Source organism: Crassostrea angulata, chromosome 1 (genome assembly GCF_025612915.1).
Source record: "Crassostrea angulata isolate pt1a10 chromosome 1, ASM2561291v2, whole genome shotgun sequence".
NCBI lineage: Eukaryota > Metazoa > Mollusca > Bivalvia > Ostreida > Ostreidae > Magallana > Magallana angulata.
This window is the reverse complement of record NC_069111.1, coordinates 18,009,192-18,034,378: the sequence shown is the minus strand read 5'-3', so window position 1 is coordinate 18,034,378 and position 25,187 is coordinate 18,009,192. Positions and strand designations below refer to the sequence as shown.

The 25,187-nt window shown below is 33.6% G+C and overlaps 1 protein-coding gene across 45 annotated transcripts in view; it reads right to left on the bottom strand.

Moving 5' to 3' along the window:
• LOC128169251 (cytosolic carboxypeptidase 2-like) overlaps window positions 1–25,187 on the bottom strand; it is a 63,172-nt gene that overhangs the window by 13,105 nt on the left and 24,880 nt on the right. For 43 of the 45 annotated variants that reach the window (XR_008241544.1, XM_052835424.1, XM_052835421.1 and 40 more), the window contains 12 exons: window positions 21,393–22,067; window positions 6,381–6,573; window positions 4,158–4,312; window positions 3,883–3,961; window positions 3,485–3,747; window positions 2,993–3,126; window positions 2,680–2,868; window positions 2,359–2,511; window positions 1,966–2,111; window positions 1,509–1,607; window positions 672–793; window positions 184–451 (listed from right to left, as the gene is read on the bottom strand). Coding sequence is in view for 44 of the 45 variants with exons in the window: in XM_052835424.1 (XP_052691384.1) it covers window positions 184–451; window positions 672–793; window positions 1,509–1,607; window positions 1,966–2,111; window positions 2,359–2,511; window positions 2,680–2,868; window positions 2,993–3,126; window positions 3,485–3,747; window positions 3,883–3,961; window positions 4,158–4,312; window positions 6,381–6,573; window positions 21,393–22,067 (2,476 nt within the window). In the remaining variant the exon portion in view is untranslated. Of the gene's footprint in view, window positions 1–183; window positions 452–671; window positions 794–1,508; window positions 1,608–1,965; window positions 2,112–2,358; window positions 2,512–2,679; window positions 2,869–2,992; window positions 3,127–3,484; window positions 3,748–3,882; window positions 3,962–4,157; window positions 4,313–6,380; window positions 6,574–7,754; window positions 8,367–15,732; window positions 16,008–21,392; window positions 22,068–23,522; window positions 23,648–25,187 lie in introns of those variants that run through there. The other 2 variants (XM_052835595.1, XM_052835645.1) reach the window with 2 other exon arrangements.

The window sequence follows — 25,187 nt, the reverse complement described above, 5'->3', positions numbered from 1 at the left end:
ATTTAATTTCATCATATCGTAATCTCTTAGTATTCATTTCTACTTGGGTTAAAAATTCATCATGGATTTAATTTCCTTGATTTATACTTCAAACGAAAATAAATCCTCAACGAATATTTCTGCTCATACAGTATCTTTTTTTCATTACATCAACAATGGCATGTAGAAATGTTTGATTCTTACTCAGATTCCAGGAGGGCCTCGCGAACATTGAGGTCAGAGAGTATTTTCAGGCATCCATCCATCGTCTTCAACGACTCGTTGTCTATCAGACTGTCCACCTCCCTCCGACTGAGGTTGGCGTGACTCTTGGAGTCGGGCTTCCTCTTCCTATCCGTTTTGCGTCCGAAGTCATCTCCCGAGTCCTCCTGGGCTAGGAGTTGGTCTTCCATAGCACTCAACCTTCCCTCCATATTGGAACCATTGTCTTGACTAGCATCAATTCCAGAGTCTGTTACAGAATCATTATGTATAAATCTTACAGAACCATCATGTATACCTTATGTTTTACTTACGCATGGTGTTTTTTGTGAAATTGTTTTTTTTTCTTCAATATTTTTAACATCAATTATATATAAGCATAGTAATATCACTTGATATTGTAATTTGATTGAAAAATGTGATGTGTTTTCAGTTTAAAATAATCCTAACAATCAGTGAAATGAATCTACCTGCATCGCTGTTTTTGGACAGCGTATGAAGGTTAGGAATGCGTGCACCAATCATGCCTCTCTGTTCTAGCACTTGGTTTGTGATATATCGAGTCATGTCCAACACAACCTCAGTTTGCTTACTGAAACAAACCAAAATCAAATTTTGATTAAAAACCACTAGCAAAAAAATAATTCATAAGTCTTTGTATATGATACCAACACAGATCATTCCAAAACTATTAATTTAAATTATTTCTTAGAATTCAAAGCCTTGCTAGAATAATACCTTTTCCTTTTTATAAGACCTATATGGTGTAATAAAATTACAACAAAAAAATAATGTTGCTTCAACTTGAAAAACACATGCTCATGTACTTGAAAGTGAGAGAATTAACCTTGAATACTTAAATTGTGTTCAAGAAAAGTGATGTTGCAATATTATAAGACAAAACAATATCCCAATGGGGACCTATGCATCATGATAAAGTTAAACAAGGTGGAACACGTGCAAATTAATTTCATCAATTTTCACAAATTTAGTTGCATGCATACCTCCACCATAAATTTTTCTTTTTAGAATTTTTCTTAAAACTAAAATAAAAGACATATTTTTATCTTTAAGTCCTTATCTGCCACTAGTAATTTCAATTACAAGAAAACAGTTGTTTTTATTTAAGTGCTTGAAAAAAAATCTTCAAAACGATACAAAAACTGATTTTCAAAAAAGCTGTTAAAAATAAGAGGAGCAACTTATATCACCTAGTATCAAAATGAAGCGTAAATAAAGCATTATGTAGAAGAGATAGGAAGTCCCTGGCACTCATCACAATGCGATAGCATCACATGGACACTTACGATTTGTTTTCCTGAGCTAATTCATAATCTAGCACCACTTGTGACAACACTCGACCCATCTCCATGTAGTCCCCAATATTGAAATGACGCAATTCTTTCCTATTATTTAAAAAAAAACAAAGCAAAAGAATTAGATATAGTTCATCCTGACTTTCTTAATAATAAAAGCTTCTGTTTACAAAGATGTTCAGCTTCTTAAAAAACCTAAGCTGCATTTTACTAAAAAAAAAAACCAAACTTATAATAAGGTTGTAAGTTTACTTTTTTCCAGTCCTGACACAAAAAATTGAAACAATATTTGGAACAATTTGTTCTTTACTAATTCAACCCCTGGCATTATATGTTTTACTGGTGTCAAGTGAACGTGAACCTTTTGAAAACTTATGAATAATAGATCTTTATAAATTTGGCCTTTATAGTTGAAACTTCTCTTGTAAAATTGAGCCTTGTCCTTTACCTGTTGAGAATGGTCCCGCTAAATGTGGCCTCCAGTGTGAAGCTGTTGAGGACCCGCATCTGGCGCCACATCACCACACGACCTGTGGACTCTTTGCATCTTTTGATTTGGAATTTACAGGAAGGAAAGGAAAACTTGTCTGGAGACTGAAAAGAAACCCAGAATTATTGTATGTAAAATATTTCAATGTCAAGTGTCACCATGCAATTCCTTTACATTTGAAGTACGATATGCAAAAGCTAGTAACAAAAGTCATAGATCATTACTGCTATGAAACATGCTCTGGTAGGAGTATCATAAAGTGTGAATGATTCCATATTTGTGTATAATGCAGAATTTCATAATGAACTATCCATTGTGTATTTCAATAGAATGTAAACGATCAATACATACTCTCTGAGACATGAGCCAAGGGAAGAGCCTCTCTCTGAGATAAGCCTGGGCAGCACCAATGCCATCCTCTGCTTCCACTTCAGAGGTGTTGTTGCCGTACATGAACACATTATGTTTTCTACTGTGTCCATGCAGGTCACAGTAAAGGAGAATCTGCAATAAAACAATCCATAGGGTTCAATTTTTTTCTCATTCTCAAGACTCAATTTTTAATTTAAAATTCAATTACCGTAAATAGCTATATCTTTCCACTCACAATATGCCTCCACTAAAAATACAATTTTTGCGTTTGTCTGAGATTTGTCTTCTACTCAAACCTACATCATGTCTCTCTAGGATTTTCTCCATCATGCTCTTTGTGAACCAGACTGTGGGGAAACTCTCCTTCCTGGGATGCCGGTAATTCCGGTTCAGATCCCTGGCTGCCAAAGAACACCGGTAATTTCCTACAATCACTCCATCAGGGTTCAGCATGGGAACCACTTTAAATATAAACCTATTGCGAAGTTCCTGAAATGTAAAGAAATTGTTACCAAATCAACAAATTGGTACTTCTTTGGGAATCAATGCAAAAATCAAAGTACTAAAAGTACTGAAAGGCAAAACATAATTTAATACAAAGACATGTGGTTACCTTTGCGAGTGTGTCACTGCTGGTGATGTAGTCCAGCAGACCCTTCATCATCCAGCTGGCCTGGGACTCCCCGGGGTGGACACGCGCCGTCACCACCACCACCTTCTTCTTGATCTGCTCCTCTCTGGACGTGTCTATATGAAATTTAATGAACATAGCATTATAAAACTAAGTACTTCATATCATATAACTTGTAGAGATATGAACTGGATGTTCTCCCTGCACTCTGGAATCATTTCATTAACATGTTAAGGGCCATTTGTCCTGAATTACAGATTGGCAGGGATATAATACAAATAAAGACAATTTTTTAAACAGATTACATGCACCATTCCAATACAAAAAATGTCCAATATCCATGGGGACATAAAATTAATTCGTGGGTAATACAATAAGGAAGACCACATATTGTGATCGTGGGAATCAGAGCCCAGTTCCCTTAAAAATTTTATAATTCCACACTATCAAAATCAGTTATATTGCAATATCTACCAAAGTTGGTGCAGGTGACCAGAAAGCAGCTATTCCCGGCGCGGGTTTCACACAGAACTTCCCGTTTGATCCACTGTCGTCTCTCAGGGTTGTTCAACATGGCATCTAAATCTTCTTTGAGATCAGTAAATGTATATGGGTAACAATGGGCAAGATAATACGTGTCCTCGGCATTGGGAAAATCCATTTGCCATTCCAACTCATAGTAAGGAATTCCTCTCATGAGCAGGGGGCAGTGTAAATGCATTATATTCCTAGAATAACTGAAAAGAGGAGCAAATATACAGATAAATAATTGAATGAAAATTCATTTGAATGAATAACTGGTACACACAGAATTAGCATTTTGTATTTATAAGAGAGAGAGAAGTATAGATGGAGAGAAGGAGATTCTCTACCTAATATGATGGCCCGCTCTGATCCAGCCTTTTGATTTGTTCTTAGCATCACTTTCAGAGTATAAGAGGGGTCTCATTCCTAGAGAGTAAAAAATTTAATGAATGAATTTCAATTTTTTGGGGTCATTTTTACAACAAAATATGTGTACAATCAAACTTGTAGAATACAAATGATTTTTTTTAACCTTTTCACCAAACAGGAAAAAAAATTGCATCATAAAGATACTAGCTGTATTGATTTCATTATTTTTGAAATAATATCACAGAATACTGACCATAATTATAAAGACTGTCTTTTTTGAGTAGGTTGACAATCCTGAACTTATACACCACCCCTGGGACGGCATTCTGGACCCTGAAGTAGTACCACTGGGTGTGGCGGTTTGTGTACAAGTCTGTTTTTAGCACCAATTCATATTCACACTGACCCCTGTAAAAAAAGGTCAATTTGAAATCAAGAACATGTTAGAATTTACATTCTTAGATTTGTGTATAACCAAATCAGCATTGATTTATTAAAAAAATTGCAAAATTACATGAAGGAAAATTTCTAAGTACAAATGTATACAGCCAATCTTTTGTGTTAACCATAAAGAGAAAGAATATAAGAGTTAATTGTATCCTGGTTATGTACTAAAATCATATGTGCATGTGTCATGAAAATTTAATGACTTCAATGAATCAATGGTACAGTAATTTAAAATGTTTATGCTCTGGTACATGAGGCTTGAAATTAATTTTGTTTTTGAGTATGAAATGTTCCCATAAAGTTCTGAGAGTTTCAGAGCGAAGGATGTTTGCCATGAGAGCAATTGAAATCTTGTTTCCCATGCTCTGGCTAGAGCAAAGGTAAAGCAACAGAGGTGAAAATGAAAGAAAAGAAAACATCTTCTCCATATGGAGAAAAAGATTAAGTAGTTTTCATCTGCTGTGAGAAATGGGGGTAGTGTCAATATTTTGGATGAACCAGTGACAGAAAGTGGCTACCCACTGAGTCCCCTTAGAACACTGTGTCAAGATAATGGCTGTCAAAGGGAATTATCATTACATTCTATTGTTCAGCAACAATGGCAGTCAGCAGGCACATTGTTCAGACATATAACTGTAACCTATGGATTACCTCAGTGTCTTAATCTTTTCATCTCTAATCATGTCTTGTTCAAACCTCATCTTGAATTCCAGTGTTCTTCAGAAATTTTACACTTGACAAATAGAATAATAGTAACTGGTTTATTTGAATTTAAAAGGACCACGCAATCATCATAACTCATTCTAAATTTCGATAGTTTTATGTCTTCAGAAAGGGTTTTATGAGTGTAATTTTATTTAAACTGTCTTCTCTTTGTAACAATTAAAAAGCCTACATGACTGAATTTCATACAAAGATCCTGTTGTAAAGAATAATCACTTTTAAACGGTCTTGCAATACAAAGAAACTCATAAAAGCGAAGAGAAAAAATCATCTCCATTGCTTCATTTAAAGAATATTAACTGTCTAATTTTGATGAATTATGAAACTGCTCTAAAGGGACCTCAATGAAATGATAATAAATTCCCCAATTTCAATTTGTTTCTATTTTGGATGCTTTAATAAGGACAATATTTCTTGGTTTTTATGGGTCGCACCACCAATCAATCTCACTAGAAAACCATTAGCTTATATCTGGTAGATCCCCCCTGAAGAATATATGAGTTCTCTAATGCAAAAATTAGGTAGTCATAGGTACAAGATTCAACAGAGAGAGAGAGAGAGAGAGAGAGAGAGAGAGAGAGAGAGAGAGAGAGAGAGAATGTTTTCTAATCGTTTTTAAATCATTATGTTAAATTTAGCAATTCAATGAACTCTATCAGTGCCCCTTTAATTGATTTTTTGGTTAATCATGTCCAAAGTACAATTAATTATCAAGCACTTGAATCCCAACGGAAACAATCATTACAACATGTGTCAAGAGGAATTACTGGTGATCTAACTTGTTTCAAAAAGCTATATTTGTAAGAGCCAAAGCTCAATCTTGATGAATCAAGATGAAATTAATCATTCATATTTGAAAGAAACTCATAGGGTATGACTGTTTTTTTTTTCCATATCATAACATTCAAAAGGCACTATGTACAGATTATTGTTTTACTAAACAGCAACTCATTTAATGAAATGCAAATTTTGGCATATTTTGTTTTCTATTGGTTATACCAAAGTTAAAGGCATCAGCATTAAAAATAATCTGCTGATACCGGTACTTAAAAGAAAGTCAATATTGGAATTATTACCAAGTAACACTCTCGGCTTCAAAATAATTGGTATACCTTGCTTAATTTCTTGAAATTGTTGAAATTTACATTCATCTATCTTGGTAACCCACAAAACAGGTAGTATATGTTTCAATATGTTCGTATTCAAAATCAATTTTCTTTTGATTTTTTTTTATTGACATACATTTTATGCAAATAATTTGTAAATAATCAAATATTTCCATTAATTGATTCGAAGCTAAACTTACACTCTACGAGCTTGTCTTAAATTTCCACTTTCAAATCTGGATTCAAAGACAAGGTTCGGACAGCACCCCTCCGGTACCGGCTGCGGAGAGTGGTCGCGACTGCTTCGTTCCGAATCGTACACTATCAGCACTCCCCGCCATTTTGAGGTATATGGTGTCTGCTGGTTGTCAAAAGTTTTTGTAAACTGCTGATCTATAAAAAGTAATTTACAATGCATTTAATTTCAAATTGTCAAAATTTTGATTCTTTATAAGTACATGTATTTGTAAATTGCTTATTTCATGTTTTTCATTCCCTTTTTAAAAATATTATTGTTTTAAATTAATTGAGTGTTCCACTAATCTTATTATGCAAACTACAGAAAATTTATCTGATAAAATATTTTTCAAAGTCCTAATTTTTCAATTGGTGTCAAAGAAAATGCCCCTTTTGCCCTTCTTTATTCCTTGTGATAACAGCGATAAATTTCGGCATTGACCAAAAAGTACTTCTACCAAAGCCCCCCCGAGAAATCCTTTCTTCGAACTAAAGATCCGAATCCCACAAGTACCTCTTGTACAGTATTTATTCCATTAACACTAGACTACTGCTTACGCAAAGAAATGAGAAAAATGACGTAAAACTTTGATCCTGAAAGAGTACAGATATCTTACAAAATAGAGTAAATGGCAGGATATATGAAAACTTGAGAAAACATTAATTACCCAGATCATGACGAGGGGCAATAGAAAGTTGAACTACTCTCTGCTCACTATTGAATAATCAAAAGAATATGACATCCTTATCCAAAATATGGTCAATATTAATATTGGCATTTTAATGATCAATATATTCACCCAAGGATTAAGTGTATTGACTCGGGATTTTAAGACGTTTCAAAGTGTTTGAATAACAAAGGTCTACCAATAGATTTGAATGATTCTCTCTCCCCCCAAACCTGTCCATTTCACCCCATTTTCTCATATCAGTAGCATGCAATATTGATATACCATTGATCCATACTATTATATTAATATCAATTTAATGGATATGTTTGTTTTAACTCATTGAATAAACTGAAACAAGGATAACATTTTTAAAAGATAAAAAAAAAAAAATCACTTCATATCTTTGAATGCATGCAGAGTTGGCACATAATGTTCTAGACAAATATATATTTATTCCCCAGCTGCCAACAATAAATTATTAATGAATTTCAAATGCAAATATAAGAATCATTGACACTTTTCTTCCACTATGTCAAGAGAAGTATCAATTTTTTCATGGACCACATTATTTAAACAAACTTACCAATAGCCACAAACTTACCAGTAAACTGTTAATTGGTCAAAAGTGGTCAATGTCCTTGTGGGCTTGTACTATATAACACTTACCTCTGTTAGGTCCTCTTAGCAAGGGTTCCACATACGAAGGCCAATTATCAAGATGTTTTGGCGTCTCTTGTACCTCATCTTCGTAAAACTTTGGCCAGTAAGGGCCGTACGGCCAGAATTTGATATCTGGGGGCCGAGTCTTGTATCTGGCTATAAAGTCCTCAAGTTGCTCGGAGTAATTCCAATAACTAGTCTTTAGTAAATTGTTAGCGGCTGCCGTTTGCAAAATCTCTGATGTCATTTTTCATCACAAATTAAATATACCCTTTTAATAAATATCACAATCCTATCCATAAGAGTTGATTCACTTAATCATCACTCTTCAAAAATGTACTATATTTACCTCAAAACACAAAAGTTTAAACAAAAAACTGAGTATTCTATATTCTTTAGTCTCCCTACAATGAATTAATCCAAAAAAAAAAAAAATCACTCCAACATGCTTTTTTTAGAATGTTGTGGCATAGTGGTCACTTTTTTCTCAAACAAATTTTGGTCCTCGGACATTACATTGATATTGGCTGACGTTTGTTGTGGACATCGTGAAAGAGAGGCTGGCGAGAGATACAGGTGGGCAAAGGTCAGCTGACGTCGCCGAGTGACTCCGGTACCCTGTGACATATTGTGAATCTTAACGTACTGTTTTGTAGTGTGCGGAGACAATCGGCCACTGTCTTTGGCTTCCATGGTGAGAGAGTGAGTGAAGAAACCAAGTTCTCTTGCACAAGGCAAACAGTCATTCATCATTGAATGACACTACAACTGCAGTCATTAATTTCTAGAACATTAATAAAATCAGAAACTGCCACTCTAATCCCTGAAAGTGAACCACTTCAATGTTCCCAAACAACAAAAATGCCTTGGAAAAATTATTCTTGTGCCCTACGACGTTTGACAAACAGCACTTGCACTCTTAGAGCCAAATGTTTGAAAAGACACTACACAAATTTATGAACACTTAGTTTTAAGTGAAATTTGGCCCAATATTGACTCAGTCCACTGTTGTTTTAGAAGTTATTAGACAAATTCAATCCCATTTCACGGCTTCTTAGAACACTCCAGTCGTTGACAGAAAAAATTTAGACACGGAATGGCGTGTTGGAAAATCTAGCACCTCTATCTGTCCTCTCCCTTGCCAAATATATGGCCAACTTGAAAGTGTATTCAAGAGTCCCAAAAACCTTTCAACAAGATGACAGCCATAAATTCCCTGCCCGCTAAAACAAAGTCCCTGCTCGTTGCTAGAAAGGGAGATCTGTTCCCTGCTAACTCACGTCCGTGCACTTCAGTTTAAATCCACCTTTCCCCACACCGTGATACAAAAGGTAAATGAAAACAAAAACTTCACAGGTGCAACAAAGAAACAACACGACTGTATATCAAGAAAGGTTGTAATCCCCCCACACTACCAAAAGCAGACGGAACAATATTTTCACAGATATGCAGAATTATCTCTGAAAAGGCCTTAATTCTGCCCTATTTATAGATTATAAGTCCTTTTAAAAACATATATCTTAATAGCATCACCACAGCTAGGACATTCTTGTCAACATGGTTAAATTCACTATAGCCTTGTTTTCCACCTATTTAAATGACAATGTTGAATGAAGTGAATTAAATTGTTTGTAAGTTTGACATTAATGTTCTAATGGGTTTGGTTTCTCACCCAGCAAACAATAATCCCCCCAGTGTTGGCCCTCTTTAGGTGACCGAGGAGATCGAACTCAGATCTGATCGACTGTCAGTTGTCAGTCCTTGAAGAAAGACACGTTCAGAAAATATGTTTTCTGACGGCACCTCGGTGCACCTCTGTACATGATCTACAATCCCGCTTATATTTACTCCACAGAGAAAGTTCACTGGAAATAATCTGGCAAGTTCAAATCACAAAATGATAAACTGGCAGCTAAATTACAACTTGAGAGAGGGATCTCTGTTACAAATCCTCCACCATATATCATATTTTATTTATTTTATCACATCGTTATTAAAGATACAAAGATATGCCGTCACAAATTACAGCAAAGGTTTGTTACCGAGACATAATCCCATTGCACTGATAATGATCTTTATGAAGATTCTCTCACAAATGAAAACAGGTTTAGATTTTTTCATAAGATTAATTTAAAATAAAATATTAGTTTAATACCAGAACAGACAAATTGTCAGGTGCTAGGAAGAAGAAATCTCATCAAAGAAAGCCATTGTTGTAGATAGCTCACAATCACAAACTCATTTCATCGAACAATGCCAATACCGGTATAGACACGTGCTTTACACATATTTCGGACTAACTGGGCCAATTTTTCAAAGAAAAAAGTATTTCTGTATGAAATTCCAAATGTTACACCCTCACAGTAAGAGTTTGCTTCTGATCAACCAATTGATTGCAGAGCTAATTACACAGTTATGCAATCAGCCCAAAAAATATTCCTTCAATTTTGCCAACATTTTTGTTCACATGGCGCCTACTAGTTTGGAAAAGTGCTGGTAAACGGGCCATTGAAACACATAATCACAATGCGATTCCACTGATCAATATAATCAATAGTCTTGCAAACACTGAAAGTAAAATTGACAAAAAGACAAACGGTTCTCTAGCCTCAAATTATGGCTATACGCTGTAATCAAATGCAAATTTAACATTGGTAAAGTCAACACTTGCAATCTCCTTTGTCATTACATCAACTCCCTTCATTAATTTTTAACTGAAATTCTCATTGCTGAAATCTTATCAAAGAGCAGTCGAAGTCATAAAACACTATATACATGTTTGTATACTTATTTTATCTTAAATGGCAAGTTTTGCAAATTTTACCAGTTCATGTACTTTTGCCACATACATTACCATTTTAATGACAAAATATAAATATTTTCAAATCAACTTTGTATAGCATTAATAATTTCTGCATCCCCTGAGAGAGAGAGAGAGAGAGAGAGAGAGAGAGAGAGAGAGAGAGAGAGGCTGAAGTCATAAAACACTCTATACATGTTTGTATACGGTACTTATTTTTCAATACATGTACCAGTATATTGAATAATAATTTGATTGCTGGTACATTTCGTTCATATGGTAATATCAAATCATGCTTTTAGTTGGTTTTTCATTTTCTGTATAGATACCAGTTCATGTACATTAAGGATTTATATGAACAGTTCAAATTTGAATGAAAATTTAAATGATTCATTTAGAGAATTGCTTTTAAAGTAAAACTCTTTAAAAGAAAAATATTAAAACATGATTTTCACTGAATTAAGTATACCTGTACTTGATAAGAGTGCCTGAGACGCAAGGAAAACAAACTTATAAAAGAACGATTCCAAAGTGATCAAATATTTTACGAAAAGCAAAAGCAAGCTATTGACACGCATACAGACAATCTTAAATCCAAATAACAATGTTTCTCCTCTCTTCAACAAGTTTACATAATGTCTTGGAGAATCAAAGGTTATGTTATGCAAGATCTAATGTTTAGGTAAGATTTACTTCCCTTTTGCAGTGCCGACTGAGATTCAGTAATATACATGTAACTCAACATAACCTCAATTGAAGGAAACTTTTGTAAGTGAAAATATTCTGACAACTTCTGATGCAAAAATCTTTAAGCGTGACAAGACGATAAATACAGATGTCTAACTTTTAATTTTATACCGAACAGTAACACCATTAGAATTTGCATCTTACACTTAACACATACATTCATTGAAAAAGGCTTTCTTTCCACTATATGGGCCTCTTTTATTGTGTTGGCTTATTGACACAAGAAATTGGTTCAACAATTCTTTCTATATTTTGAATGTAAGACTGCTGTACAAATATATGTTAAATGCATAGGAATTCCTAATTAAGTGCAAAAAGTCTACACCAAAATATAGTGCGGGTGCTTGAGGCAGCTATTGAAATGCTCCCTTTATTGGTAGTCAATGCAAAAGGTGTCGTAGGGAGGTTTATTTAGGAAAAGATGTACATAGAAATCAAATTCGCAAGAAATGGCTAATTGTGTATCACCTTAACTTGCCTTTGGGAGTATTGTGTTCTTCTGAAGGGGAAAAATATAGAACTGCTTTAAATTTCTCTACAGAGCTAGCATACACCGACATAAGTTGAGCAGATATATAAAGGGGAAAAAGATTTTTCACTTGTTATAAACTGAATATAAAATATAAAGTTAGAGCTTATATATATAAATGGCAAGTTTTGCAATTCCTTAGCATAAATAATTTTTACCAGTTCATGTACTTTTGTCACATACATTACCATTTTAAAGACAAAATATACAAAGTTTCATTTCAATTTTATATAATAGCATAAATAATTTCTGCATTAATCCCTGAGAGAGAGAGAGAGAGAGAGAGAGAGAGAGAGAGAGAGAGAGAGAGAGAGAGTTAGTTTGTTTGTTTTGACTCATTATCCTGTCCTTATTTATTCTGAGAGTTAAAACTCAATTTAATTTTCATGAACTAAGAGAGATGTACTTGGAGAATTTCCTCATGCAATTCTGCCTGTTGAAGATTCTGAATAAGTTACAATTCCCAAATTACATCAGTTCTCCTTATAGGCTTCCGATTGTATCGCAAGTATTTATGAAGCATACAGGAAACTCCTGTTGAAAATACATGGGCACTATTGTTCTAAAATGTACTACAATCCCTTACAAGTCTTCAACAGTGACAAACAAAAAAGTAATTAAATTCCAAAGTTAGGCGTTTCCAACATACTAGTTACATAGAGCTACTGGTAATAAAAACTTTTTAGGTAAATCTTCTTTATACCCTCGCCAGCAAATAAGATGGCTCATTAAACTAGCAAAATTGCCAATGAAACTAGCAACAACACAATGTTTACCAATAACAGACAATCCAAATTCAATCATGTCTTCAATATCATTTCACTTTATCAGTAAGCCAGATTAAATGACATATTTTGTTTCTTAATAAATTCAATATTGAAACTTGTTGGACCAATTTTGTTATTTAAACATTTACTTTTAAAGTGGAATGGCTGGAAGACCTTGTGTCTTTATAAACAAAGCATAGGTTAGGATGTCAAGATAGGCCATTTACCACCATTAGCCAAAATTTTGTCTTCATTTGTGAATTAAGTGGAGTTGGCCATGCAACCTCTCTAACCCGTGGATAAGGGAAATATTCCCCTCCGTTTTATTTTCACCCCTATTGCCCTTGTTGTCAGCGGGCGAATTTAAGACTACGCTGTGCAAATCCCAATTTCTTCAATTTATCTCTTTAATACAACTGTGTCTGCATGGGCGAATTCAAGACGGGGCGAAATTGTTTGAGGTATAGAAAGGCGAAAATTACCATGTATACAGTAATTGTTCCAATAAAACGTGTCTCTTTTTTGCGGTGACCACCACAAAATTATATCGTTCTTGTTTTCCTTCATACAAATTTTTTTTTTATTTACATAAGATGATCAAATTGGGTGTTCCATATATTTACCGTATTCAAACTGGGACACTTAAATTCCATATTATCAAACGAAAACCTTTACTATTTAATCTTAGATGGAACATTGTTCGAACATTTTGTTAATCATGCTGCAGTTTAGAAAGTATCCTCATTCTATTTAACATTTTTTTTCAATAATGAAGAGATTATCCTTTTTTTTTTCTGAAGTAATTCATAACACAATAAATCAATTTTTAAAACCTCCTCTTATGCAATCTTAAAAACAGCTTGAATATAACCTTCACTTAAAGAAACCCTGAACCTCAAACACATCAATTTTAAACTTGCATGATAGGAAAAAAATCTTAACAAATCTGAAAATAAGTCAAATATTTACTCCTATCAAAAATCAATTTGAACAAATTTGAAATTGAAAACTCCTGGTCGTGTTTGATTACTTTGCCATCCAAATAGACAGGAAAAAACATGAGTTGTGCAAATGAGTAGAGTTTATAATCAGCGCGGGTTTGTTGACTTGAATGTCACTGGGTTCTTGTCATGTCTGTATAAATTGTCGTTTATTACGACGGCTTCGATATACTTTCCTATATCTGGCATTCCTGACACTGCTATGCACAGAAGGTTTGCTTTGCGATAATATTCAGCCATATCTTGCTCCACCCGGACACAAGTATTTTTTTTCGCTGAAAGATTAAAGCTGTAAAGATTTGCTTTCCCTATTTAGAAACACCTTGTGATGCAAGTTTTGCCAAAATTGCACTTACAAGCATTTATACCTATTTATCACAAAACTTGATGTAGAATTCAAGGTATGTTTCCGTAAATATCTGAAAACATTGAAATATTTTGATGATCTTTTATAGTTTCCTACACATTACTGTAGATTCCTAATAAAAAAAGAGGAATTAATATCCGTGTAAAATCGTGAGAAGCTACCCTTGGAGATTTTAAAATCTCGCTTTTATTTTTCAGACGGTTTTGAACTATAGGAAATTATAACAAATAAATTAGCCATTGCAATTTTATATCCTCACTATATATTAAAAAACAGCGAAATCACGGAACTTAGTACTTGCGTAAAATAAGGAATTTACAGTATTTGGATATATATATTTTTATTAAACTCAATGTAGCATATGTCAATGATCATAAGCCTTAATTGCTTTATATGATTATGAATACTTTGACAATTCACCACTGAAAATTGTCTTTATCAATCCATACATGTAACAAAAAACACCACTAAATTCTGCAACATTAGCTAGCAAGAAGACTTCTGTTTAATCCATATGTGAAACCATGCAATCTACATACTTCAACAGCAACTCTTCAATAACAACCTATCAAATCGTTATTTTCATTCAACCAGTATCGAAATTGTGAATATGAGAAAGAATACTGTGGAATATTCATTGTTCGTGGGGGACCAATGTTCATGGCTTTCGTTGGTAACCCTTGCCCACCAATTTACATCCCCACGGACATACATGTACATGTATATACAAGCATTTGTTTAATTTTTATTAAAATTATCCCAAATTTTTTACTAACAAAATTACTTCCCCACAAACCAGGAAAAATTTGGCTATCCATGAACAGAACCCCCCCCCCCCAAAAAAAGAAAGAATAAAAATGATTCCACAGTACTTTATACATGTATTGAGTAGCTTAGAGCTGGGATACAATATATACATAGGAACATGAATTTAAGGACCATGAATTTAAGAACCTTTTTTTCTAACAAATCTACTTAACCTGGGCCATACATCAATACAAATGGTGTTAATTAATACAAGCATACTTCTTATCACCAGAGTAGATGATCTGAACTTTGAAGACAGTGTTTCTCTTCTTTACTCAGATTAAAATACATGCCTTCCTTCTCTAAAAATCCCACCCAAACTGATATCAAAAGAACCTTATATTTTTGAAAGAAAAATCAACCTTCAGTGCACACTATTTGTTACGCAGTGACAAGATGACAGGCTCTTGAAAAACCCAAAGGCATTTCTCACAATCTGAGCAATAACCACATCACAGAAAATTGGTGTCTGATCTTTGAACACTTTTGCTCGCCTCCCACCCCCTTTCAAAAAAGTCCTGTTATATTTAAACAGCAGGTCAACCGGCTACTTTATAAAACACCTTCTTTTTCAGGTTGCTAAATACTCTTTTTAAAAGGAATACACAATGAAATAAGTAATACCCATTGTCAAGTGACAAGCACAGAAGATAGACTGATAAAACATAAAGATATTCACTCATTCTCTCACCATGAAAACCTGTGGAAAAAAAATGTCCAACATTTCAAGACAATGGATTCATATCTTACCCCTTAAAACATCTAAAGAAACAATAACTTAACATATTAAAGCCTTTAGAAGTAGAACTGAAGATAAATATGTTGACATTAAAAGAGTCAACCCGAAGATCATTTATTTAAAATCCGATTCCATTATAACAAATTTCTTGAATAAATAGATAAAAGTTTTATCCTTTTCTTCACATATTAATCATCTCATCGAAGGCCCCAGAGAAAACTACATACCTAAGGGTCTGACTTTCTCATGAAGTTTCTCCTTGGTTTTTCTGTAAAACTACCCTTAACTTGGCAGCTGGATCTGCCGATCACATTTAAATATTGACACACTGAGTATGCACTAGAAGACAGATAGTTGTATTGCTGACCACAGAGCGGACAATCCAAGACATCCTGTCAAGATCCCCAAAGCTAATGAATACTGAGTTTATCCATTGATCAGTTCCTTTTTTTCCATTTAAACGAAATGGCAAGTATCGAAGGTGTATGACTATATCCACACAACACGGAGAGAGGGGAGACCCAAGTCATGTGACTAGCTGCGAGTTTCATACAAAGGTTTTTCTATCTGGATCAATTCACTCCTGTTGTTCCAACAAAACCTTGCTTTCCAAAGGTCTACTAATAATTAGAATGCCATTCTCTCATGTATACTATTTAACACAATCCCTTAAAAAAAAAGCCTTTGTGTTTCGATCCATTAATTAAACAAAACAAGGCAAACAAAAGAAATGGAAAGAATGTCTTGTTAGTGCTATCAATTTCCAAAGATCTTTCCCTAGTGATGACAGTTTTTGGGTTCTAATTTAGCCAGTATTGTGAAGACTGTTTGTAGAACTCCTACTGTCACTAGCCATTCTAGAAAATTGGCACACTTCTGTCTATTGACACGGTACCCAAAATGACAATACACACCTGCGGATCTAGCTCGATCAGTCGGGAGGAGGCTTACCAAATACGTCAATTTTTCAATCTACAGTAAAACAAATACAACCAACATTTTAACACCATTTGGCAACCACTGAGTCAAACCAAGAGCATATGTGGCAACCAAAGAAACATTTCTTACTCATTGGCAGGAAGAAGTACAATGTATTTAGCACATCTAGAACAAAACACATTTTACTTTAAACATGTATTGGCCAACAGTACAATAATATAAATGTTATGAGTCTGTTAAGAGGAACAGCTTTACAATGAAATATTACTGAGATGGAACTTTGTTTTTTCACATGTATATAGAGAAATATTAAAGTTCTTTCATGGTTCAAACAGATCTGCTAGTCCGTTACAGCTTTATGAACAAATCCTTTTTACATGAATACCATTACAAATTGAATTTTCTTTTGGGTCTTTGCTTCATTGATCAACTTTCAGCAAACTATCAGTTTGATCTTAAATATATTTCTTTTAATTCCTATGAACAACAAATTATGTACGACTTTATCTGAAGACAAATGAGGATAGAAGTAAGCCAATAATCTAAAGGTATTTGTTCATTAACGGCTCATTTCACATACTCATTCAAAGAAGAAAGTCATGCAGACTGCTTTTCACACATCACATAAGAAAATCTTTCATTTCTGATATGGAGGGGATTTATCGAAGACTCGCTCCATATTAAAACATTCATCGTTGCAGTCAAAGCTGTTCTCTGGTTTTGAATATACCTTAGAATCTGCACATCTTTTGAACCAGATGTTAAAATACTACCCCAAAATGCATTCACTCACATTATTAAGTTATATGCTAAGCAAATTTTGTGTTTACATGAACATATTGGAAGTTAATGTGAAAATGGCTGAATTCGTTTGAATTTTGAAAAATCTTGAACTAGAGGCTTTAAATTGCTACTTAGTAGCTAGCTAGCAGCTTGCACTCTTGTCTGCATTCCGATTGCAAAAAGTAGATATATATACCTATTAAAACCTCCTTTCTGAATGATTGAATGATAAGCATTTAGGCTGCTTAAGATTTAAGTAAATGAAAAATGGTACATCACAATTCAATGAATTTTTTTTCACACTTCTAATAAAAATTGGGATTGATGAGCCACCAAAATTTTAAAAAAGAGTTTTTAAGAAAAGGCACATGAGCACTAGCTAGGATATTAATGGGCGTTTTTCATAAATAATAAAGGCGTGAGACATTAACTCGGAACAATAAGTGTTATTTCAAACCGTTCAGACTACGTATTTTACTTATGGTATTAATCACTTTTAATTTGCAGTTCCATAATAATGCCTTTTGCAAATAGACCAACTGCCCCCCCCCCTTCCATTCCAATATCCCTGACACTCAATAAATTGAGGCCCCCCTGCTTTGGAAATTACTTTGCTTTCAGAAATAGCCCAGCTCCCAGTACAACAAAGAAAATCAGCCAACATTCTTTTGTTAACTTGCAGACATGCTCGCTAGGGTAAAATATAGTTTTTGCATTAAAATGACTTGAAATATATATTAAGGTAAACTTTATTAACCCTCCCTTTATTCTTTTCGATATTCCCCTCCTACCAACAAACACATTATATTTAATCTATAGATTAACTTTTTTCAAATAAGGGGGTATCGGAGCTAATGCATTTTGGTGACATATGAAAGAAAATGGCATTGGTCACCAAATAACTGTCATTCTCCAAAATAAAGAAGCAATCTACCCCTGGTCAAATTTGATTTGCACTGTTTAAACAACTCTATACCTTAGAAAGAATTTTCAATCATAATTCATATTTGCTGTCAATTGAAAGCAAGTGGACTTTGGAGAGTAAAAAGCTATGGCTTGATAGTTTCTCTATGAACCAGAACAACAATTCTAATTACTTATTTGTCTACCTCTCCTAACTGACCCAAATTTTGTTTTGTCTTTTGTTGGCTTTAACTTTTCACAGCTGTTGAAATTTAAAATATTATTGCCTGATTAAATATTAGCTTTAAGACAGAGGCATTGTCCTGCTCGCTCTACAAAATCTTTGTTTCCGGCCCCTTGGATACAAATTTGTTATCAAAACAGTGTATCTACTTTTTATCAGTGAAACAAATATTTGGACTTCAAAAACAATGCACTTTCTTACTTTACTTTACTTATAATGCATGGTTATGGGTAATTGCATAACCATCTTGCATGATACACAAACATGTTTTAAAATGAAATACCAATTGAAAATCTTCCTTCTTTAGACAGTCTGCAGTGAAAAGACTAATCAGGGGAAATATTACGATTTATGGACAAAAAAACCATGATTAAAATTTTAACCTATAGATTTGATGGGTAATCTGTTGACCATCCAACTTCCTTAATATCTTCCATAGACCAAAAGCAACTATTTTTCTCAAAAACCAACTGTTTTAATTTGTTCACTGTTAAGTGACAATAGGGCAAAAATTAATTGGCCCAGGGCAAAAATTACCCTGAATACAGTATCAACCAGAATTTTTTCTCCTTTCTAGACTTTGAATTTTCATTCTTAATTCATATGAAAAATTAATCTTATTTAGATTGTTATATACATGTAGCAAGAAATGGAAATGCATTGCAGATTGACAACTTCCATTATGCACCATTTAGTGGCTGAAGATTAAATCTTTAGATACACACAACATTTTTGTGTTATTGATGCATGATTTAAAAAACTTTCATAACTAAGTAATAATTGCTTAGAAACTTATCTTTTCAGATAACTTATGTCATTAAGTTTTATTGGGCATGAAATTCTGTTTATACAGGAGTTGGTTTTTATCATCTGTACCAGGGACGTATATACGTCCCTGTCTGTACTTTTAAAATAAATATATAGAATGTAGCATAAAAAGCAATGTACCAGTACACCTTTACCCAAGCAATCACTCAATTAAATAGTTCCAATTGATCACAAGTTTAGAGAGTTTATGAAAGCAATTTAAGCCATGTCAAAGTCAATCAAGAAAAAGAAAAGAGGGGAAAGCAAGGGCATCTTGGGTCAAAACCACGATGTCATCTCAGTTAATTCCTCACCATAACTTATTGAACAACAGATCATTTAGAATATTCTTATTTGCAAATGTCTTCATTACATGACCTACTGAACGAAAATGTTAATTTCTGCATCAATTTGTTAACAATGATTAACCAACTAAAAGCTTTAATTAGCCTTGTCTGATGCTTTACTATATGTATACCCCAGAACTAGTATGTACCTGGCAGGTTTATAAAACTATACATGTAGTTAAGTTCATTTGAATTTCTCTGCCTTTAAAAAATCAATAACAAATAAGCAATATAAAAAGGTTCAAAGGGATATGAAATTGGTTGAAACATGATCAAATCTTCTGAGAAGCCCTTATAGGGCTTTACAGGATTTGATTATCTGACTTACCATATATATATATGTACAAACATATTGTATATTTCAGTGAACATTTTATATATGTTATCTAATAATTTTTAAAATAAACATAATTCAATGCAATATTGTAAAAATCGTGACTAGGTAACCCAGTCAGAAGGAGCATATCATGAATTCTACAGACAGTTTTTACACCAGGTAGCCCAGAACACCTGCAGTGTGTGAATGTCAGCTGCAGGTTACAATAACTTTTTTCTGGAGAAAAACTTCTACTATCTATTTATTGCTTTCACAATGGAAATGATTTTAATAAATATTTCCAGGCAACCGAAACACAGTAACTTATCAAACAATCCACCTCCTTATCAAACTTTGCTACATTATGTTGCCTTTTTTATCTTTGCATCAAACTGAAGAGTTAAAAATGAAAAGATGATCCAAATGTGGATGATCATTATAATGAAAAAATTAAAATGTTAACATCATAACTGGATCCATTTTACAACTATTGAAAAAAGCCAGATTAATTTAAATAACTCCAAGAGAGATCTATACATCTATAAGCAAACAAGAGTTGTCCCCCAGAACACGTCACGTTTAATGGAAGTAAATTCTTTTCATAAGATACAGTTTTAAAATTTTACATAACATACTTTATTCAAATTGAAATAATTAATTAAATTTGTAGATTTTTTTTTTTATATTTACCATCCCATTTTGAATTATAATATTTACAAAATCAAACTGGATGCCAGCTAGGGGATTTAATCAGTTCATGACGCACATATGAATATTTTTGGAATTTTTTTTTTTTAAACAAAATTGTGTTACTCATTTGTTTCCCTAAACTTTTAAAGTATAATTCAGTTGTACCTAATATATAAATTTTCATTGGTAGAAGTAAGTTTTATATATATACAGAAAAGGGCTTATTAGACTTATGAATTTTGTAATGCATGGCTTTTTAAACAACCTAAGAAATGTGTCAGACATATACATGCACATCTAAAAAATATTTATATGCCCATTTGGTAAAAACCTTTGAAATTTTATAATCATCATACCATTTCAAGATTATTTGATAATCTTGTTACGGTTTACCTAAACCAAAAACATTCACATCAGTGCTATGTAGTATTAATGCATTTGTCTCCTGTTTGGCTAGGTTAATTATCATTAAGCAATTACACCAACTGAAACAGCTGCTTTTAAACATCCATGTGAATCAGACTAAACTTTAGTCAAGAAGTAGATACAGTATGATTGTACAAAGCCTGTACAAAGGTAGACAACTTCTTTTTAAATCCTTACCTTGTTGTCTTTCTCTGTTGGCACACCTGTCTATCACAGAAAATTGCTATAACTTACCTGTATATCCTGAACTTCAATATTTTTGTGTTCCAGCTGCAATTTGCCCACTATTGCAAGCAGTTTGCTATTTTAACTCATTCTCATAAAAATATTCACTTAATCTGCCAATTCTCTTCCTTTGGCAAAATATAGAGAATGCTCAAGACCCTTGAGCTCTACTATAGTAGTCCTAAGGGTCCAGAAAAGAAAACTTACTGTGAGCAGATGTAAACAGGGGTTCTTCTGGTATGTCTGTAAACCACATGAATCTAGGGGTGGGAAAGAGTGGGCCCCACTCCCCTGGCCAGAAGGGGCCATGCTGATCTCTCAACACCCCAAATCTGTCTTTATATGCACCATTTTCATTACAGTCAAATTTTGACCCATCAGGAAAATGTCCCGAGTCTAAGGCAGCAAGGAAACCATCCTTGGTATAGAACTGTCTGTGAATTTGTTTAAGGGAGGGGTATTTATCTAAACTGTTCCTGTCTTTAATTCCTTCTGAAAAAGTCTGCAGGCCAAACACACCCGGAAACTCATCCTGATTGGATTTAGAGAGTTTGTCTTTGAAGATGACATCTATAGTGCTGGTTGGAGCGGGGGTCAGGGTGTAATTCATCCTCATCAAGTTTTGCATCTGCTTCTTGGCCTGAAGAGCTCGCCACTTTCTTGCCTTCAGATATGCATGGTTTTTGTCGTTGAGTTCAAACAGGAGATGTGAGTTGAGTTTCTCAAGTTTGCTGCGAGCACTCTGCTGCTGTTGTTGATTGGACAGTCGCTGGCGCTCGGCTCGTTCGAGTGGAGGGGTCTCTAGGGCTTCACGTACTCGAGCGTTCAGCTCATCTTCCATACGCTTCCGAATTTCCTCCTTCCATACTGTCTCATCTCCTCCTGAATTAAAAAGAAATATCCAATGATAATTTGTTTTTTGCATTATTGACACATTTTTTATCATCTAAATATTTCATAAAATCTAATGAACTCTTGTATGTATATAACATTTGAAACAATGGCTGAACCTGAACTATGAAAACTTAAACAACAAACCAAATGAATTGAGTCTGTGAACACTTACAAGCTCTAAAACAGAAATGATTTGACCATACTACCGGGTACATCATTTGGCAAAATGAAGTAAAGATACATACATTACATATAACAAAGTTTCATTTTTACTATAATAAAACTTCTAATAACAAATAGTACTGGGTATTTGAACTGAACTATTAACATTGATTAATATCAGTTCATCTGTGATCAAACAGACTTTCGATGTTTTTTTACTCTCTGAACTATATAAACCGAGAAATAGAAATAACTTTATGATCTCAACAATTGAGCGAGATAGACTTAAATGAATAAAATTCCACTTATTAATCTTAATAAACCACAATTAGTATGGATTTAAAATCTTGGATTAAAGAGTGATAATTAACTACCAGCAGTTCTAAATTTAATTCTCTGAGAAAGATTTCCTGAGCTTGCAATCTTAATTCATTGTCAAATATTGATAAAATTCTATGGACATGTATTTTAGAGAATATCTGATCAGTACATAATAACAGGTGATGTTGCAAGACATTGGCAGCTTTTAAACATTGTTTAAACTCCTTTAATTTTTTCCACGAGGTGGCATTTCCACACGTTATTATAACCTCAGAGACATACAGTTAAACATAGTTACAACAAACATGCTTAAATTGAATTCATGCTTACAAAAAACTAAACTAAGTTTCACTCCCTCTAATCTATGAACTTATCATAAATTTATCTGATGCAATGAATAACATTTATAAGAATCAAAATTGTTCCACCCTGATACTACCTCAGAAAGCCTAATGTTTTACAAAAATTCAATATATTTATCGGAATGACCAATTTTTCATTTATTCTATACTAATACATGTATTAACCATCACTTCCTCCATCTCTAATCAATTAACAGTGACTAAATCAGACTTAAAATTATTAAATAAATGTTCAGCACTACTCATTTCATTACACTAAAAATCTAAAGAAAAACAGTCAAATTCAATATCTACATCTTATCTAAAGTAAATGATCACTAATAAAAGTAATTGACATAATAAACTCAAATACCCCTTGATCACAAACCATCTTCCTTTCCAAAAACATATTGATTATATTTTTTCACTACATAGGCACCAGTTTTAACTTTGAATCAGCAGATGAACTTACTTTATTGAAATGAGAGTCATCTGATCAGAAAATTCAACTTCACTGGGCCCAGTCTAACAAATCAAGGAAATTAAACCTCCCTACTAGTTAGCAGTTTAGTTTAATTCTTATACAAATGAAAATTCAAAAATTAAATAGCACACTTACTTCTCAATTCACGTCTCTATGATTGAGAAAACATGCAGTAAAAGCATTTACTTTCCACAGAAAAAATATTTTCTCAACACTCCTTTGAAACCAGAAGTTTGCTTGCAATTACCTCTACAAATTCACCGGCATTGTTTAGCATAGCTGACCCCTAATCTTATCAACCTACCCCAAAGATTAAGTACGTAATGGTTTTCAAACACATTAATGCTTTAATCGCTTTCATTGAAATCTTACTGCACATGAACTTTGCTTGCAGTCATGAGTTTTGCAGTAACTGCACTTACTGTAAAACGTACCCACCTGTTAAATCGCAGTGTACACATCCAATTAACTTCATACCGACTGAACAACGATATATTCCACAAATAAAAAGGAGAATCCTACCATATTCTCTCTTGTAGAGAGTGAATATTAATATCAATACATAATAATTAAAACTCTAAATATCATAATCCTCAGCAACAAAATAATGAGCCCTGGAGACCAGGGTTATGAAAAATAATGCTCCATGTATGTGGTGCTATAAACTCCATATCCCATTTTGTTACCGCAACAGGAAAGAGATCAATTTATGAATTGAAGTACATGTTTAATTTTATTACATGAACAAAATAATCCAGATTTGCAAGGGAAAAAAGCTTAATCATACATTTCTATTTTAGGAAAAGTTTAAGTTAAAAGGGTCAATGTAATTTATAATGACCGTACCTGCTCACATCAATGTGAGCAACAATACCTATGTAACGTAACACCCCCCACCCCACCCTCCTTAAAAGAAACAAAAACAACAACACAACAACAAAAACTCACCCCTTCAACCGTTTTATTAAAAATGGGGAAGCTTTCAGATTTTAGGTAGACTATAAGCTAGTAGCTGTTTAGAAAAAAAATTTTCATTAAAAGTTTAAAAAGAATTATCTCTAACAAAACGGTTTTGGAGAATTCAGTAAATAAAACTAATTGAATAAATGTCAACACTAACACGGCTGAATGCTCATCTGCAGGTAATCCTCTAACCAACCAAATAGGATTCATTAGAAACGATTAATTCTAAATCAGAAATCTCGGCCATTCTCCAGTATCTCACCTGTATCTCGTCTCTCGTCAGCCCTACAATCAATACGCCAACAAAACTGACAGACAAAATCCGCACCGAATTTCATAAATGATTCACTAAATAGTTTGGGAGGCTTTTTTCAAAAAACTGGTATTTTGGTCCATGTATAAAGCTAGCTGGGGTCATTTAAAGGATAGATATATACACAGGAAAGACACAATCTTCAGAGTAAATTCTCCTGCTCCTAACCAAATTAATCTGTGCCTGCAGTATATACATGCAGAAAGACCTGCAATATTTCAAACTTTGAGAAGATATATACTCTTGTGGCTTTATAGATACACAGATTTTGCACTTGGTGGCATTTACCCCCACAAAGTGGCAGACCTCTACCAACAGAGGAGAAATTTATATATATAATAGATATATATTTGCAAATCACTGCATTACAGCACCCAGTAATTACATCCAATATCTATTAACATTAATTAAATTTCAACAGTGGAGAAATTTAAGGTTGCAATTCACTGCATTAATTATCAAACCTCTATCAATTCACAGTTAAGATATATCAAAAGTATTATTAAACGGTATATAATTCTAGA